This window comes from Cupressus sempervirens, chromosome 8 (assembly GCF_028749045.1).
Source record: "Cupressus sempervirens isolate cs-2001-9-10 chromosome 8, ASM2874904v1, whole genome shotgun sequence".
Taxonomy (NCBI): domain Eukaryota; kingdom Viridiplantae; phylum Streptophyta; class Pinopsida; order Cupressales; family Cupressaceae; genus Cupressus; species Cupressus sempervirens.
In genome coordinates, this window is record NC_143125.1 from 110,700,235 (window position 1) to 110,718,053 (window position 17,819).

At 37.5% G+C, this 17,819-nt stretch overlaps 1 protein-coding gene across 1 annotated transcript in view; it reads right to left on the reverse strand.

The window, feature by feature from the left end:
• NUA (nuclear pore anchor) overlaps window positions 1–16,582 on the reverse strand; it is a 158,605-nt gene extending 142,023 nt beyond the window's left edge. Inside the window, exon 1 of the mRNA XM_089796895.1 lies at window positions 15,900–16,582. Coding sequence (XP_089653021.1) covers window positions 15,900–16,205 — 306 coding nt within the window. The 5' untranslated portion in view covers window positions 16,206–16,582. The remainder of the gene's footprint in view (window positions 1–15,899) is intronic.
• Window positions 16,583–17,819: the final 1,237 nt, after the last annotated feature.

Sequence of the window (17,819 nt, forward strand, 5' to 3'; positions counted from 1 at the left end):
TGATTATCATTTAAGCCAATTAGCATGAGTTTTTGGCTATTGGCATCTATCTTGGTGTGATTAGCATCAAGGATCCAAACAAATGCAGCATCAGGGATCCAAACAAATGCAATGGAGCTAACAATTTTAAGATGATTGATTTTGGGCTTATTGATGCAACGAGAATCCGAAGGTATCCCAAATGGAGGTAATCTGAATCCCAGCAAACAAACACACAGTGGAGAATGAACAAGAGGAAGGAGATTTAGATCTAGAGAGACAAAAGTCCATATATTCGAATCAAGAAGTTTACATCCAACATGCTTGGTTGTACGGCCTTCCGAGTTACGGTCATTACAAAGAAGAATACATCTTTCAAAGAAGAACAGATTTACAAACTCAAATGCAAACTTCTATCTCCAAGCTACTCCATGCTAAGACTCCTCAACTAAATGACTTCTTCATGACTCCCAAAAATGATGCCCAAGACTCTACCCAAGACCCCCTTAAATACTTGCACGGCCACAAGTCAGCCTATTACAAATTACCAACTAAATAAACCCTTACATTAAATACATAACCAAGCCACAAGTCGGCTTATAACAATTATTAAATACCTATCGCAAACTTAAATGCAAAGGTCGGCTCCAACTAGAACCGAACACAGACAACTCAGTCAATTAAGGACCAAGACACGACCGACCATCAGAAGAATCATCAGCTTACTCGGCATACAAAGAACTCGATCACCAAAGAGACTTGATTCATATTGAACTCAATCAGAACTTGAACTTGGTCAAGACTAGAACTCAGCACCAACAGCAACTCAGTCGCCATTGGAATAATGTGAATCGGTAGATACATGAACTCAATCAAGTCTTCCACTCGGCCACCACAGCCACTCAATAGCTACTACAACTCGGTAAGTATTGTTACTCGGCAATCACTAACTAAAAAGAGCAAGAAAGTTGAGAAACCAAGGATGCCCCTGCATCATACTACCTGGGTAAATAGAAAAGACCTCAAATGCTCCTGCATCAGACTCCCCAAGAAAATAGAAAATGTGTCCCACATTTTGATTCCAAAAGAAAACTATGCTCTAATCTTCATCTTCACCAAAGGTTTCCACTTCATCAAAGATAAAAGATCAAATCTGAAAATTAAGCATTTGTGCTTCATCCACCCAAAAATAAGAATCTCATCCAACCAATCAATATACTCACTCATAGGGATTAACTGAAAACCACAATGGACACAAGTAATCTCTACAACTTATCATCACAAACAGCCATAATAACATCCTTATATATGAAAACCAAATCAGCAACAATATCCAAATCACAAACCCAACCAGCAACAACATATGAACTCAGATCCATATCAGCAACAACAACATCATGTAAATCCACCTCAATAACATCTCTGAAACCCTTAACCACATCACCAACAAGTAAATCCATCTTCTTATGACGAGCAACATTCAGATCAATAACATCCATAAAAGAAGGAACATACAACTCCAGATCAACATATAAATCCTCAATCACATCGATATCAACATTAACATCATCCTAAATAATAGAAACTTCCAATTCATTACCAACATAAGTGAAACTCTCCTCTTCAGCAATCTCATTACGCACAACAAGATGCCCTGCAATTTCCATGTCAGATCTATCCATCTGCTCATGAAAACCAAAAGATACCTCTTCAACAAAATCATCATGCATTTCCACGATCTGTCTTCTTCTCTTCATAATCTCTTTAACTGACCCACAAACTTTCTTTGTAATCCTTAGATGCCACCTTAAATTAGAGTCTTCCAGATCATCAATCCTTTCATGTAATTCATCCCAAAAAGAATCATTCTCATTGCTCTCAACATTATCAAGATGGCTTCCACAATCTTGTGCTAACTCAATAGCTTCTACTCCAACTACAATTTTCCTCAACATGTCAAAGAACCCTGGATCAGCATCTCTCCTTCCACAAAACATCTTTACACATACAAACAATGATCGATTGACAAGTCCTCTACAAGTGTAGGCCAAATCCGCAAATCTGCCACCCTACACCAAATTCACCAACTAGCTAGGACTTCCGAAGCAAAATCTTCTCAGATAAAATTTCGCCCAATCCAAGGTCCTGGTACAAATTGCCTCACACTTCAACGATTTGTTTGGACACTCACAAACACTGAGCTCTGATGCAACAAGAATCCAAAGGTACCCCTACTGGAGGTAATCCGAATCCCAACAAACAAACACAGTGGAGAATGAACAAGAGGAAGGAGATTTTGATCCAGAGAGACAAAATTCCATATATTCGAATCAAGAAGTTTACATCCAACATGCCCGGTTGTATGACCTTCCGGGTTACGGCCATTACAAAGAAGAATACATCTTTCAAAGAAGAACAGATCTCCAGACTCAAATGCGAACTTCTATCTCCAAGCTACTCCACGCTAAGACTCCTCAACTAACTAACTTCTTCATGACTCCCAAAAATTATGCCTAAGAATCTACCCAAGACACCCTTAAATACTTGCACGGCCACAAGTCGGTCGGTTACAAATTACCAACTAAATAAATCCTTACATTAAATGTATAACCAAGCCACAAGTCGGCTCACAACAAATATTAAATACCTATCATGAACTTAAATGCAAAGGTCAGCTCCAACTAGGACCAAGACATGACCGACCATCAGAAGAATCATCACCTTACTCGGCATACAACGAACTCTATCAACAAAGAGACTCGGTTCATACTAAACTCGGTTGAGACTGGAACTTGGCACCAACAGCAACTTGGTCGATACTAGAATAATGTGACTCGGTAGATACATGAACTCGGTCAATTCTTCCACTCGGCCACCACAACCACTCGGTAGCTACTGCGACTTGGTAAAAACTATTACTCGGCAACCACTGACTGAAAAGAGTAGGAAAGTTAAGAAACCAAGGATGCCCCTGTATCATACTACCAGGGGTAAATAGAAAAGACCTCAGATGCTCCTGCATCACTTATGGCCTACTAGACTTCTTCTAGAGTCTACTTCTTGACAACCACTATACAAGAGTTGTTGAGAAGATAGATGGCAATGTAGATAGCTTTAGCACAAAACTTCTTTGGAACCTACTTGTGTACAAGCATAGACTAGGCCATTTTAGTGATCTTATGGTTTCAACGCTCAACTCCATTGTTTTGTTGAGGAGTGTATGGTGTTGTTAGTTAGTGCTTTACACCATATATAGAAGGGGCCTACCCTCCCCTACTATTGTAAGGCAATTATTGTGTCGATCCCTTTCATCTAGTGGTTAGGACATCGTCTTTTCATGTCGAAGACACAAGTATGATTCCTATAGGGGATAGATATCAGAGTAATCAAAAATGGGAAAAGTCAGTAGTAAAACTGACCTCCATCATCAATTCTAGGAGTAAAACTGACCTCCATCATCAATTCTTAAAGTTGTAGCTTCAATCGAATTAATTCGATCTGAGATACATTGTTGTTATTGATAAATCATCATTTCCTATACATATACTTATTCATGTTATATATATATATATATATATATATATGTATGTATGTATGTATGTATGTATGTATGTATTATTATTATATATATTATACAAATTGTTATTGTTAATATATTGATTAAATGATGATTGAACCTTAGAGACATGTCTCCTCTCATATTTATATGAGATTCAAATCTGCAATTGGAATTTGGAACACATCTATTACAATGGCCATGTTAGTACATTTGCACAAAACAATCCATGTTACTCAACACGGCATCAAAGCCAAGTTGCTGCAAATGAAAAAAAAAACTATTAAACAAATCTTTTTGAGATCAATTTTATTGCTATGAGACCATCATAAAGGTTGTGATGAATGTATTCAACAAATTCTGTCAACATCGACTACTTCCTCTATGTTGGACAACATATATAGGTGTCAAAATAAAGCATGTTAACGCTGTATATATGGCAATGATATCCTAAAATAGAAATCATTGAATCATCTAAGAGAAAGCCCGATAAAATAAATGACCTACGTAAAGAGAAATAGGTCACCATTGATAATGAAGTTGTAACGTGTATTACGCCCCGTAGAGTTTATTGTGCCTGTTGGTAACAATTATATGGTGTTTGTCTTCCTTTACCTTCGGATGTTATTTTATTTTAAGCTAAAGGTTAAATAAAGAGTGAGATGAAGTGGATAGAAATCATCATAGGATATAACTATTGCCAAGTGTTTTTCGAGCCTCATGCGGTGTTTTTGTCTATCCTTGGTTTAGTCTTCTTTGATGGTGTCAAGCATTAGCAAATGTTGGATAGTGGTGTCTATCGAAGTGTGCGGATAACCCTCCAATGTACATGGCGTGTGGAATTATGTCTAATACCAATTAACAAAGAAAGCAACAAGCCAACGTAGGAAGGAAGAAACTCAATTAAGAGCGGCATGAACAAGTAGACCAAGCGCTTTGGAACAAATGGGTTGGCCTGAACGTAGGCCAAACACAAACAAGGGAGAACGTAGACATTTCAGAATCATTCAAGTTACCCAATACGTGGCAATCTCCACACTCATATTGAAAGACTTTACAATCATATCTACATTATGCTCTCTTAAAGTACTTTTCAAGCTTTCAAATCTCTTGCTCTGAATTATTTGGAGATTGAGGATGACCCACTCTTTCCCCTCGTGGAAGAGAAGATTGGGTGTGGGGCTCAGACGACTCCTACTAAAATTATAGAAGTCTTGACGAATAAAATGACGACCTAGAGGAAGCTATGGGTGATGTGATCTTGGCGCTAAAATGGGAAAAATATCAAAATGTAAAGTAGATATGGTCACGACGAAACATATACTCCTTCAGTGATAATAATATGCAAAGTCAAAGTTGGTAATCATAAGTTTATACTAAGACGATATAATTTGATATGTGTGTACGATGTAATAACTAAGGCAATAATTTTATAACTATTTTTGTTAATTGCTTATGTTAAGCAAACCCAACAGTAGCAGGAATGAATACAGAAAAAATAGTTGAGTTGTTTGCAATCGAAACACCACTTTTGAATGCTAGTGAATGTCTATCTCTCTCTATTTATAGTTGCCTAGTTTAAATGAATGGAATGTGAGTGAGCATATTTAAAATATCTGGAAGTGAATGCAATGTAATCAATATTAGAAATGAAGTATGTAGAATGAAGAGCTTATTTATAGGACTGAGGGAATCAAATCAACAATTATACAAATATATCAAAAAGTGGCTCGTAGAAGGATGAGTGTGATTGCATAACGATTAATCCTGGCAGTTCATATAAAATGGAGGTGACGAAATACAATAGTTCCATATCCCTTACAAACTTGTGTAAGAAAATAATGAAAGGGGGAATAATTAAGAAAGGACAAAGTTAAAGATTAAGTCTCATTAGTTGCAGGACCCCTAATTCAAACCCAAAAATTATGCTAAGAACAAGAAATAGGAATACATATTAGATAGCTAATCAATGTAGACAAATAAAACACCAATCGTCTAATAGAAGATTGCATTGATGTGAATAGTGGGATTTATAAAACAAGAATAAAACATTAGTTTCCATATATTAAAGCATCTGGGACACTTAAGAAGATTGTCCCAGAAAACCCGTTTCCCCATCCCCCTATCCCCTCGTCCCGAAAACCTAGGGCAAGATGTGGCTATTTTGTAACATGTCATCTAGAGAGTTTTAACATGATTTTCTCCTAAAAACCATTTTCTTCTACAATATTTTTTCCTACAAGAAATCATGGAAGAATTTCATATATTTTCCCATAAAAATTCAAGAAGGTTTTATCGTGGTTGGGTCTCAACTTTTTGTTGCAAAGTTGCAAATGGAGTTGAAAACTTTGCAGATTTGTGGTTTTTTGAAGGTTGATCTGATTTTCTTTCATAAGTTTTATTGTTTCTCCTCAAAAAATGAAGTTTTGTATTCTAGGTCCAAGGGCATAGAGGGTTTTCTAGTTTTTTTCCAAAAACAAAGCATGGTGGGTTGCATCCAAATTTACACAATCTTAGGTTTTAATTTTGTGCCCCATTTTTTTAAAACAAAATTGATGGCTTCAGACACCATTTTCAGGACACTTCCTCCAAATTGTTCGTCTTGGACTCTTTGGTCACACCCACAATTTATTATGGTTCAGAGGTTTGGGGCCCCTCCCTCCTGGATTCCGACTAGCACTTGGTTGAATGGGTTCAGACACTTTTCCTCAGGCATATCATAAGATTTCACCGTTCCACTCCCCACATTGTTATTTTGGTGGAGTTTGGGGCTCAGCCTTTCAGACTTGAGGTAATCTTTAATCTGATTTGGTTTCTTCATTGTCTAAGAGGCTTTGCGGATTCGACTGGTGGCCGACACAAATATTCTTACCTAGCTTACTGCTCTTCAATCACATTGTTGTTGGTTATGATCTGGCCACTAGGTCCCATTGTCGATACGCTCAGGCCACTACTAAACTGAGTTCAATCAGGATTGAGATTGATAGTCTTCCTCCCAATCAATTTTCTTTGGATGCCCCTCACACCTTCTCTCCTCTCGTCAAGAGTTGAACGGGCATGTGAGACTCGATATTTACAAATAGTACATTAGAACAACTTGGATCAACCCTCCAAGAGGGCTACGTCCACGGATAGCCTTTTATGCCGAGCACTTCTTAGATATTCGTGATGGGATTATTGAGTATCTTGCATATTTGACCTGCCATTGATGCCATGCCCTTTGTATCTCTCTTGGTTGGATCCCATCGGCTTAGATACCAAACTAACCATCACATCAACATAGAGGACAATATTTGTCATTTATGTACCATGGCGGACACGGAAACAAGGACTCACTTCATTTTTTGTTGTCCCATCTACTATGAGATCAGAGGGAAGTTTTACTATCTTTTCCAAGATTGCAAGTCCTTATCGGCTTTTTTCAGTTACATTGATCGACATTGCCCGGCACTCTATCCTTGGGAGGCCACTCAAATTCAAGACCATACTTTGCAGCTCCTTTTTCCTCAGCACCAGGCTTTGGATCAGCTTATCACCAAGTTTTATGCGCCCATGTGCCCCGCTAGGGTTATGAAGCAACAGTTTGCACTCCTCATCCTAGCCACATCAGATCAGTGAGACCTTGTTCTAGACTCACCAGACAGTGGCACTCCTCATTCGACAGTATTTAGAGACGTTCTGGGACCCTTGGTCACCTTGTTCCTTATCCTTTAGTGATGGGCTTCTTCCGGCTAAGGAAGGATCCCTGGTCCTTTCCTTGGTGTCTTCATTTGCTTCTATGTTGCTTTGTTCTTTCGCGGGAACCATTAGGTGTCCCTCTCGTGGGTGGTTTCTCTTGTTTGTTAAATGGGATTTTATATTCTTATCCTTAAAAACTATTCCTAGGTTTTTCTTGATTCTCTCCTAAAAATTGTGAGATATTTCTCTAGAAGACTTTTCGAGTTTCTCCACAAAAAGTCATGATTGATGCTTCAATGTCCGGCCTTGACCGATTTTTCTCCTCAAATTATGTTTGGTTTTAATGGATTTTTCTCCTCAAAAATCATTTCTAGGTTTTCTTATTTTTCCCAAAAAAAATCATGACTAGCATTATTGGTATCAAGTTTTTTTATTTTTATTTTTGCAAAAAAAAGAGATTGGAGGGTTTGTCAATTTTTTCCACAAATTGCAGTACCTTGTAGTCTACTTTGGGGTGTGTCATGTGGTTTTCATACCATTGCCCCAATGCAAATGGGGACCCCCTCTTTTCCTTAGCAATAGTAGTATCCTTGGGTTGTCTTTGGTAGGTTTAGTTGGCAACATTTTCAAGTCTCCAAGCTAAGAAAGTGATTTTGAGCAGTTGTAGTATGCTGGGAAGTTAAGTTTTTAGGGGATGTAAGAAAAAATCGAATTATGCTAGTCAGGGAGATGGAGTTGGAATCAAATGATTTGTGATGAAATGAGTTAAAATATTTTGGAAATCCTTGACCTTGGTTCAAGTTGACCTTAGAATACCAAGATAGTGCGTACTTTCCATTCATCTCCTTTCACAAGTTCCCAATTCCTCCCACTAGATGAACTAGTCCACTTATTACTTTATCAACTCTCTAAATAGGAATAGATCCACCTCTGCAAGGGAGGCAATGTGTTTTGCGGTGCATAATGTCTTGTGCCTGATTGCAAAACACCTAACTGACAACATGATTGATCGTAGAACTTGCGGACCTGTGACAAGTTGATGATGGCCTCATTCTACAGACGAGATTGAATGATGTAATCCCTTTTGACAATTACAGTGTGTAGGAGTTTCCAAGGTATGTAGATGAGGATGATGATTACTCTGGTTAATCAGCCTGTTGCTCAAGCAAAATCAGCTATGGATATCTTTTTCAGCAATTATAATTTTGTGATTTTGATGCTTGTCACTTGTAGACTAAGATTATAGTTGATATTTTTAACTTTCTGCTTAGTAAATATTTCTACTAGATCCCAATCTTCAGCTTCTATGATAATTAATTTTCAAATTATTACGTTTTGATGCATTATTTGACAATTGCCATTGTTCAATTGTTACAACTTATAGTTATCACCTAACATATTTGAATTATAATTGACAAATTGTTGTATTATGTTGTCACTCAAATATTTATTAATTAATTTTGTAAGTTTTATACAAATTGTGATGTATATAGCTATTACCCAATTATCCCAAAATTTTGTAGAAAATTTGCATCCAACAGTCATGATAAACTAAAGAAACACTAAGTTTTCAACCAAAAGACTAATCACCAACACCAAAGAAACGTAATTAAAGAAATAGAGTGTAACCATGGTGACAAGGTTTCCAGCTTAGCAGAAATCAAAGATGCAACACATGGGCCCTACAGAGTTCTTTACCAATAATCTGATGATATTCCAGTGGAAAATGAATGTTGTCTTTCAACAAGTTAGGATATATATCATTATGCAACTCCTCATAAAAGTTCATGTCAAAAACACATCAAATGAGCAAGGGAGATTTGTAAACAAGTGCATAGCGATTGCATTTCCAATCAAAAAATGCAAATCTTGACTTTGGAATGCGGTATTTGCGATATAGAATTGCAATGTTCATCAACCCTGTTGTATCAATGCTTTCAGTACAGTAAAGAGACTTGAAACTCAGGGCATAATCATACAATACCAGTTTTAGCATAAGAACGTTGCCAAATGCAATTAGATTATCCTTCAATTACGACCATTTAAATTTTACTCGAACAAAATAAAGCAACTCATTTATTCTCCAATAAGGTTGCTTAAAATATAGAATTTGCCGAGCCACAGAAAAAAGGCCAATTCTCTTCACTTGCACAAAATCAAGCTTTAAGTTAAAAGTTTAGGCATTAGTTTAGAGTTTATAACAATTATGGGGTATTGGCTAAAGTTTACCCTTAGCTCAATATCAACATCTATACCTTTACAGACAGGACAAATGAAAATTTCACGCTGGCACTCAAATTTTAGGAACAACATGCAAATAGATGGACGAGAGTTTTATCTGGATATAGAATCCTAAAAAAATGCCAAGCAATAAACCAAATAGACATGAGGAAAATCAAAAAATTGAAGGGATGAAAACCAGATCCAAACTCAATCAGATGGATCAAGGTGATAAGAAATCCAAGTTTTTCTTTGACCTCCTTAAAACCAAGCAAGCTAAGGAGAGGATGACAAAAAAATTAGATGGTAGCCGAGTAGTTCACGATCAAGATGATATTAAAGACATGTTTTTTAAGTTTATCATAAAATGTTCACTGCGGAGGACAATGAACATGAAAATAGAAACCCTAGAGTTCAGTCCAATAAATAGAAGAAGCAAGAGATAGTCAGTGATTTATCCACTGACATTAAAAATATAAAACACCCTAGATTTTTTGGATTTGAATCTGGTGAAGCCACTGAGACCTAGTTAACTAAGATGGAATAGTACTTCGAGATCAGGAGCTTCTCCAAGACTTCCAAAGCAGTCTAGGGAATTTACCACATTTCAGGAGAGCAGTTGCATGGTGGGGAAACACCAAAGAGAACTAAACCTTAAGACTACTGATGTCACCTAGGACAAGTTTGTCTCCATTTTTAAGAACATATGGCTACACCAAACCTCCAAACCTTCTACATGTTACTAGATTTCAAGAAACTTAAGCAAGGAGATATAACGGTACGCGAAAACTAAGAGAAGTTTACCTGCCTCCTAAAGTATGTACCCCAATACCAGCAAGATAGGAACCTGAAGGTTAGGAAATTTGTCGTGGGATTAAACAATAGAATCGAGGGAGCAATTGATGTCCTCGTCCCATGAACTATGGAGGAAGCTCTTGAGAGAACCATCTCTCAGGAACACAAGGTCAAAAGGGATGATTCCATCCGAGACAACCAAAGAAAGGCAAATTTGAGTACCAATAGTTCGGACTCCGAGTCGCATAAAAAGAACTTCAAACATTTTAAGCCCAACAAACCTAGCAGCCCCTACCCCAATTATTCTAGATAGTTGCCACCCCCTCCCCCAACGCTTTCACATCAAACATTGGGCTTCCGGCTCTGGCTACTTTACATGGGACCAATGTGTTAAGCTATCTGCCAAAGTCGGATCCACCTCCCTTCATCGGCACTAGCTTTATTCAATTATTCAACACGATCTGCCCATCCTACAATAATATGAAGGGGGGGTCGTTCCAGTAGGGTTCTATACATAACATGCCCACCCAATAATCGTGTTATAAGGGAAACAGTAACAAAGAATTTAAGGGCCACTCCAGCAATGGCAATGGTAATAAGGGAGGTGAAAAGAAAGGACAACCTAAAGGATGTTTCACTTGTGGCAGAGACCATTGCATCAACCAGTGTCCTAATAAGGCTATCTCTAACCAGCAACCATGACCTCCTTTACCACCTCAACAAGTTGTTTTCCAACAAAAGATCTATGCGGCCTTGGATAACCGACAGGCAAAACAGCAATTAGGTCCCATAGAGACCCCTAATAAGATTTACAAAAACCCTATCTCTATATTAATTGACACTGGAGCTACTGAATGTTTCATCTCCCCAAAATTGTTAAGTAGGTTTCCCAAAAGAATATGATTTATCGCCTATCCTTGGACTGTTGAATATGCAAACCAGTCAAAAGCCCGAGTAGATCTATTTGAGGCACAGGTAGACTTCCCTAATTTCTCTACAGAGGTTAATTTGTACGTAGCACCTCTAGGGTCCTACGATATTATCATGGGGATAAATTGGTTCAGCGAACACAGAGCAAAGGTAGATTGCCTTGCAAAAACATTCAATTTGCTGATGGGACTGCTAGTTTGGAGAAAATGGAAGACGACAATATTAATTCCCCTCCACACAAAATGAACACATACTACGAGGCATCTGATGCTAGGCTTTCCCATCAAAAATCCTAATGACTGGATGGAAGAGTGCAACACCACAATGGTTTGCCAAATTCAATTTCAGTTGGAAAGGCCCAAATCAAATTGTTAAGCATCTCAAGATCTTCTGCCACTGATCCCTGACTCATGGATATGTGGAACTGGATTACAAGTAAAACTATTGATAAACTTTGTAAACGGAACACGCAGCATCTCTCTATGGCAGGCAGATTTCATGTCTATCGAAAAAAAACCTGCCTATAACATCTACTACTCTTTTGTCTAACTTTTCAGTGCATATCAAATTAATGAGATACAAAGGTTTCTTACAATCTGATGGGCATGATAAAAAGAAGCAGCATTTGGTCAAGTGGAATTGGTGTATTTTGGATAAGAAATATGGGGGTTGAAATCTAAAAGACCTCAAGATTTAGGGCATGGCTCTTGCCACCAGATGGAATTTTAAAGCTTGAAGAAGCAATGAGTCGTCGAAGGCGGTGGTCAGAAACGATATTAAAAAGACTGTCCCTAGAAATGCAATAACTTGGCAAAGGTATGAAATGCTTTGAGAACATCCTCAAGGATGGCTGCCTCAAATCCAGAGCCACCCTTAGCAATGAGTTTGACATCCCCCCCCATCCCAATCGAGAACCTACTCGATCCCGAGGGAAGCCTACTTCTCCCTAAATCTTCCCTAGGATTTCCACCCTAATGAAAACTGGTACTGGACATTGTTTGGCCAGATGGTTCTAGTATGCTTAAGATTACTCCTAAGGGCATTTATAGTGCTTTTTACAACCCTAATTCTTTATAGGCTAATTGTAATATTATTAGAATATTATAATGTTTCTTTAATGGCCATCTTAGTTAGTCTTTAGTTTATTAGGTAGTTTCTATTTTCGTCATTAGTTCACGATTGTTTCTTTTAGAAACTTCATCTTTGTAAATCTACATAAAGAACTTCCATCTCCTTTGTTTAATACAACTACAGCAAAATTGATTTATCATAACATGGTATTAGAGTATGTGAATGGGATTTCATAACATTTGGAGGATTTTTTAAGAAACAATTGAGCCTTTTTTGGTCTGAAAGTTATTCCAAAAATTTATTTTTCGCATTACAGGTATTTTATGAAATTTTTGTGGTTCGTCTTCGAAGATTTTTGCTGATAATCACAAGCTTCATTGCCCCTTTCTTTGGTGGCAGAGTCAATGGGAAGCTCTTGTCTACTGTTGCAGAGCATTCTAAAGAAAGGGGCATTCTAACAACAATGCTTTGAGAACATTCTCAAGGATGGCTACCTCAAATCCAGAGCCACCCTTAGCAATGAGTTTGACATCCCATCCATCCCAATCGAGAACCTACTCGACCCCAAGGGAAGCCTACTTCTCCCTAAATCTTCCCTAGGATTTCCACCCTAAAGAAAATTGGTACCGGACATTGTTTAGCCAGATGGTTCTGGTATGCTTAAGATTACTCCTAAGGGCATTTATAGTACTTTTTACGACCCTAATTCTTTATAGGCTAATTGTAATTAGCTCCATTATCCAACATCAAGTTGGATGCTTTTGTGATGATTTTTACAGAGCAATGAAGAAAGGAGCAGCTTCATTATCCAACATCAGGTTGGATTGTTGCAGAGCATTCTACAAAAAGGGGCACCCTTTTATGTTTCATTTTTTGGATGGTTTCGTGGTCAATAACATTTTGCAGATCCAGGACAAATCTCAGCAGCAGCAAAATGTTTTGAAGAATTTGAGACTAAAAGACAGCAGATAGACAATGACCATTAAGAGAGAGTACTAGAATATTATAATGTTTCTTTGATGGTCATCTTAGTTAGTCTTTAGTTTATTAGGTAGTTTCTATTTTCATCTTTAGATCACGATTGTTTCTTTTAGAAACATTGTCTTTGTAAATCTATATAAGGAGCTTTCATCTCCTTTGTTTAATACAACTACAGCAACATCATCTTAGTTAGTCTTTAGTTTATTAGGTAGTTTATATTTTCATCTTTACATCACGATTGTTTCTTTTAGAAACATTGTCTTTGTAAATCTATATAAGGAGCTTTCATCTCCTTTGTTTAATACAACTACAGCAAAATCTATCATAACAAATACATGTTGTATTATCTCCCTTCGTAACAAATTGTGGCAGGGCATTATCACTAGTTGCTGGAATGATATAATTGAGCACAAAAGGCTTGTTTCATACAGTTTCTTGTTCTTCAAAGACTTCCCTACAAAGTATGCATAAAGAAAATATATGCAAAATAATGCAGAGTATGTGGTAATATTAAACATATAATTTTTGATGGTCTTGTTGCTAAAGAAATTTGGAATCTGTTCTGTTCTGTTCTGTTCTCATTGATTGAAAACGTGATACTATCTAGATTGATTTTATGACTAGTAAAATCAGCAAGCTATCCAGTGATTTAAATCAATTATAGTTTTACTATCCACTGAAATTTTATAGAAAATCTGGATTTATAGAAACAAAGATTAGTTTCAAGGTAAAGAAAGGTCCCTTATTGAGTTTTCAAAATAACTCATTACCTTTAACTATCATTTTGCAGGTCACTGTCACTCTGAAGATCTCTAAGAAGTGAAACTTTAAAAAATAGAATTAACAGGAAAACCAGAATTACTGTCTACTTGGAAGAAATTCAAGAAGCTATTGGAAGACAGCTTGGTTAGAGTGAATGCCAACGAGACTCTATATGGTCAGACTTGGACCTTCAACAAGCAGGACAGCCAGCTTTTCTTACAGGAATTGTTAGAATTCATTAAGAGGCACAACAATCACGAAGCAGCAGAGAGCAGCTCTAAGGACAAGGGCAAAGAATCTGAACTGATCCATCAACCACTGAAGGTAGTGGCAAAGTTGTATCTGGAGGAAAACACAGAAAGAATTAACTCTTCCGACTCTACCATGTTGTCTTTTGTAACAAATGACAGTATATGCTTAGATAGCTCTGTATCAGTTTGTAATCTGTTAACAGTTCAAATGAGGAACACGGTAAGAAGGCATATCTCAGGGCTGTTATTAAAGGAAACGTAAGGCTTTTAGTGGCACAATTGATGATGGGATCACATCATCTCAGTTGCGAGACAGGTAGGTGGAAGAGGCCAAAGGAGGCTTGGGAGGAGAGCGCTTGCATGTTTTGTAGGATGGGTGCAATTGAAATGCACTTTCTTTTGGAATGTGCAGCATATGATGATATTCGGACTCGTTATGAGGCCTTAGAAGTGGACAACATGCATAGCAGCAGCATAGTTTATTTGAAGAAGATAAGATCAACCAAATGGCTGGCTTTTCGGTTAAAATCCATAGCAGAAGATCAGAAATGGAAAAGAATATGGAAATGGCTTAGTGCTTTGATCTTTCGGTCACTTAGACTGCTTGATCTAGTGGATGTCATTCAAATCTTTCATTCATTTTGTCGGATAAATTCTTGGGCTCATAATTTTTAGGAAGAGATTTATTTTATTCCGGTAAATGTTTCCATGGGACTGCTTGGTAAAAATCGGACCTGATGCCTATTCCATATGACCACATCCCAGACCAAATGTTACGATGGAAAATAGTCTGAAATTTCAGCAATCAAATAATACCAATCCATTTATCTTACAATCGAGGCCATTTCAACTGTACAAAATAAAAACCAACATTCGAGGTTTCAAACTATACTTCGAATTTTTGAATCATATTTAAAGTTTCCCACAATAGTTAGCTGTTAAAAGTAAAATACTGGATTTTTCAGCAATGATGTGGGGTTCTAAGCTAGAATTTAAGGTCAAAGCAATAAATTACGGTTTCTGAGATAAAAGCAGAGTTTTCGAGTCACATTTTTCTTCTGGGGTTGTACAACAATTCGAGTCAATTAAAGAGACTTGAAACATCACAAACTAATTATAGGCCGCCGTTCAACAGAGAATACTATTGCAAAAAAAAAATCATTTGTCCTCCAATTAAGACTGTCTTCACTTCACTGAACTACTGAAATCAATTTATTTAATCATCCAATTAAAACCAAATCAACTTTAATCAATCAATGAAAAAAGCAATCAATTTCAACTGTATGGAATCCAACTATAACTTGTGTGCAATATTTAAGAGTTTCTAAGATGTAATTAACAGAATATCAAAACTTGCAAATAGAAGACAGCTATGACAGAGGTTAGCCTACAAAAAAGTGAGTGTGGGTCAACTTCCGGAAGTTAAAAAATAAAATGCACGTATACCTCAACTGTACAAATCAAGACCGACATTCAAGGTTTCATACTAGAGTTTAGGGTTTTAATGAATATCATAAGGCTTCAAGCTATCGTTTCAGGTATCGACGTACGAAATAGAGTTTTGATCACTGATTAAATATTTTAAGCGATAAAATCAGGGTTTCCAAAAATGATTCTGGTTTCAAGCTACAATTTCGTGTTTCTAAGCTAAAATGTAGGGCTTTCAAAAAGCTCACGACTGCGAGTTCGAGCTTGTGCGTCTGAGCCTGCGCCTGCGCGAGTTCCGTCGCCCTCCTATCCAAAGCAGCGGTAAGCCGCACCTTCTCGTTCTCTATCTGCGTAAACTGCTCGGAAAGCGAGATATATTTTTGTTCTAAAAGAGCGCAGCTCTGCTCGGCAGTAATAGACGCAGCATCCGCCCTTGCCCTGCATGTCTCCACTTCATCCTGCAGCTCCCGAATAAAAGCGTCCGCTTTCTCCACAACGACAGAGACATCCCCTCCCGAGTCGCGTAACTCTGTATCAGAAATAAACAGTGGCATTTTCCCTTTCTTGATCTTCAAATTCCTTGACAAACAAACCCTTGATCGATGCTTTCTAAAGCAGTCGGTTTAAATTGCTTCCTTAAAATTCCTCTATGCTTCGATGGCTTTTAATGGCTTCCCTGAGTAATCTAAACCCATTTGCAACCGAATACGTGTTGGAGCCCGGAAGAAAGGATGTTTGGTCGAAGCGGTGTGAAAAGAAATAAACTCTGTTTTTTGGTGGATAATTTTATAGCGGAAGGGAAAAGATCTTCAATTATGTTCTAACTTCGTTGTTCAATCTTTCGATTCAAATTCCCCAAAAGGCGTTTTAAACTAGCAGTCGCATGGTTTTTTGCATGCAACGGAGGAGCCGTTAGCATGGTTGTTTGCTTATTCTTTAAACATAAACCATCTTAAACACTTTATAGTTTTTATAGTTTGTAGAAATAGAGGGAAAATTAGAAATTTATGAAGAACAAAGAAAATTTAGAGTAAGATTGATAATGTAATAGAAACTTAATTTTCTAAAAATGAAATTTTTATCATCAGAAAATCTTAAATAATCTTATTAAGAAAAAAAAGTAATTTAGACTAAAAACTAAAAAAATTAGAAACTTTCCTCAACATTGATAATGCAAGGAAACTTGAATTTTTTAAAATGATTTCTTGACATCATCAAGAATGATAAGTAGGAGATGATTTCCACAGCTAGTCAAATTGTGATGTGAATATCAGGATTTAACTGTGTGATTTTTGAGTCAAACTCGATGACCCATGTTTCATGAGTAGTGATTCAACATGAATCCATCTCTCATGAGAATAAATGGAACACTTAGCACTCATTGGATCTAGGTGATGCTCACAGGGGTGAAGCACCGGGACTTCCCGGGAGGTCACCCATCCCAGTACTACTCCAGCCTGAGCGCGCTTAACTGCGAAGTTTCCTTCACAGTTAAACCCAAAGCTTGCAACCCCATTTGCAAAACCTTCACCAAGTGTTGTGCCTTATGAACCATTCATTAGAAAGCCCCTTAAGCTCATCAATTGATAAGTAGGAGATGATTTCCACAGCTAGTCAAATTGTGATGTGAATATCAGGATTTAACTGTGTGATTTTTGAGTCAAACTCGATGACCCATGTTTCATGAGTAGTGATTCAACATGAATCCATCTCTCATGAGAATAAATGGAACACTTAGCACTCATTGGATCTAGGTGATGCTCACAGGGGTGAAGCACCGGGACTTCCCGGGAGGTCACCCATCCCAGTACTACTCCAGCCTGAGCGCGCTTAACTGCGAAGTTTCCTTCACAGTTAAACCCAAAGCTTGCAACCCCATTTGCAAAACCTTCACCAAGTGTTGTGCCTTATGAACCATTCATTAGAAAGCCCCTTAAGCTCATCAATTGATAAGTAGGAGATGATTTCCACAGCTAGTCAAATTGTGATGTGAATATCAGGATTTAACTGTGTGATTTTTGAGTCAAACTCGATGACCCATGTTTCATGAGTAGTGATTCAACATGAATCCATCTCTCATGAGAATAAATGGAACACTTAGCACTCATTGGATCTAGGTGATGCTCACAGGGGTGAAGCACCGGGACTTCCCGGGAGGTCACCCATCC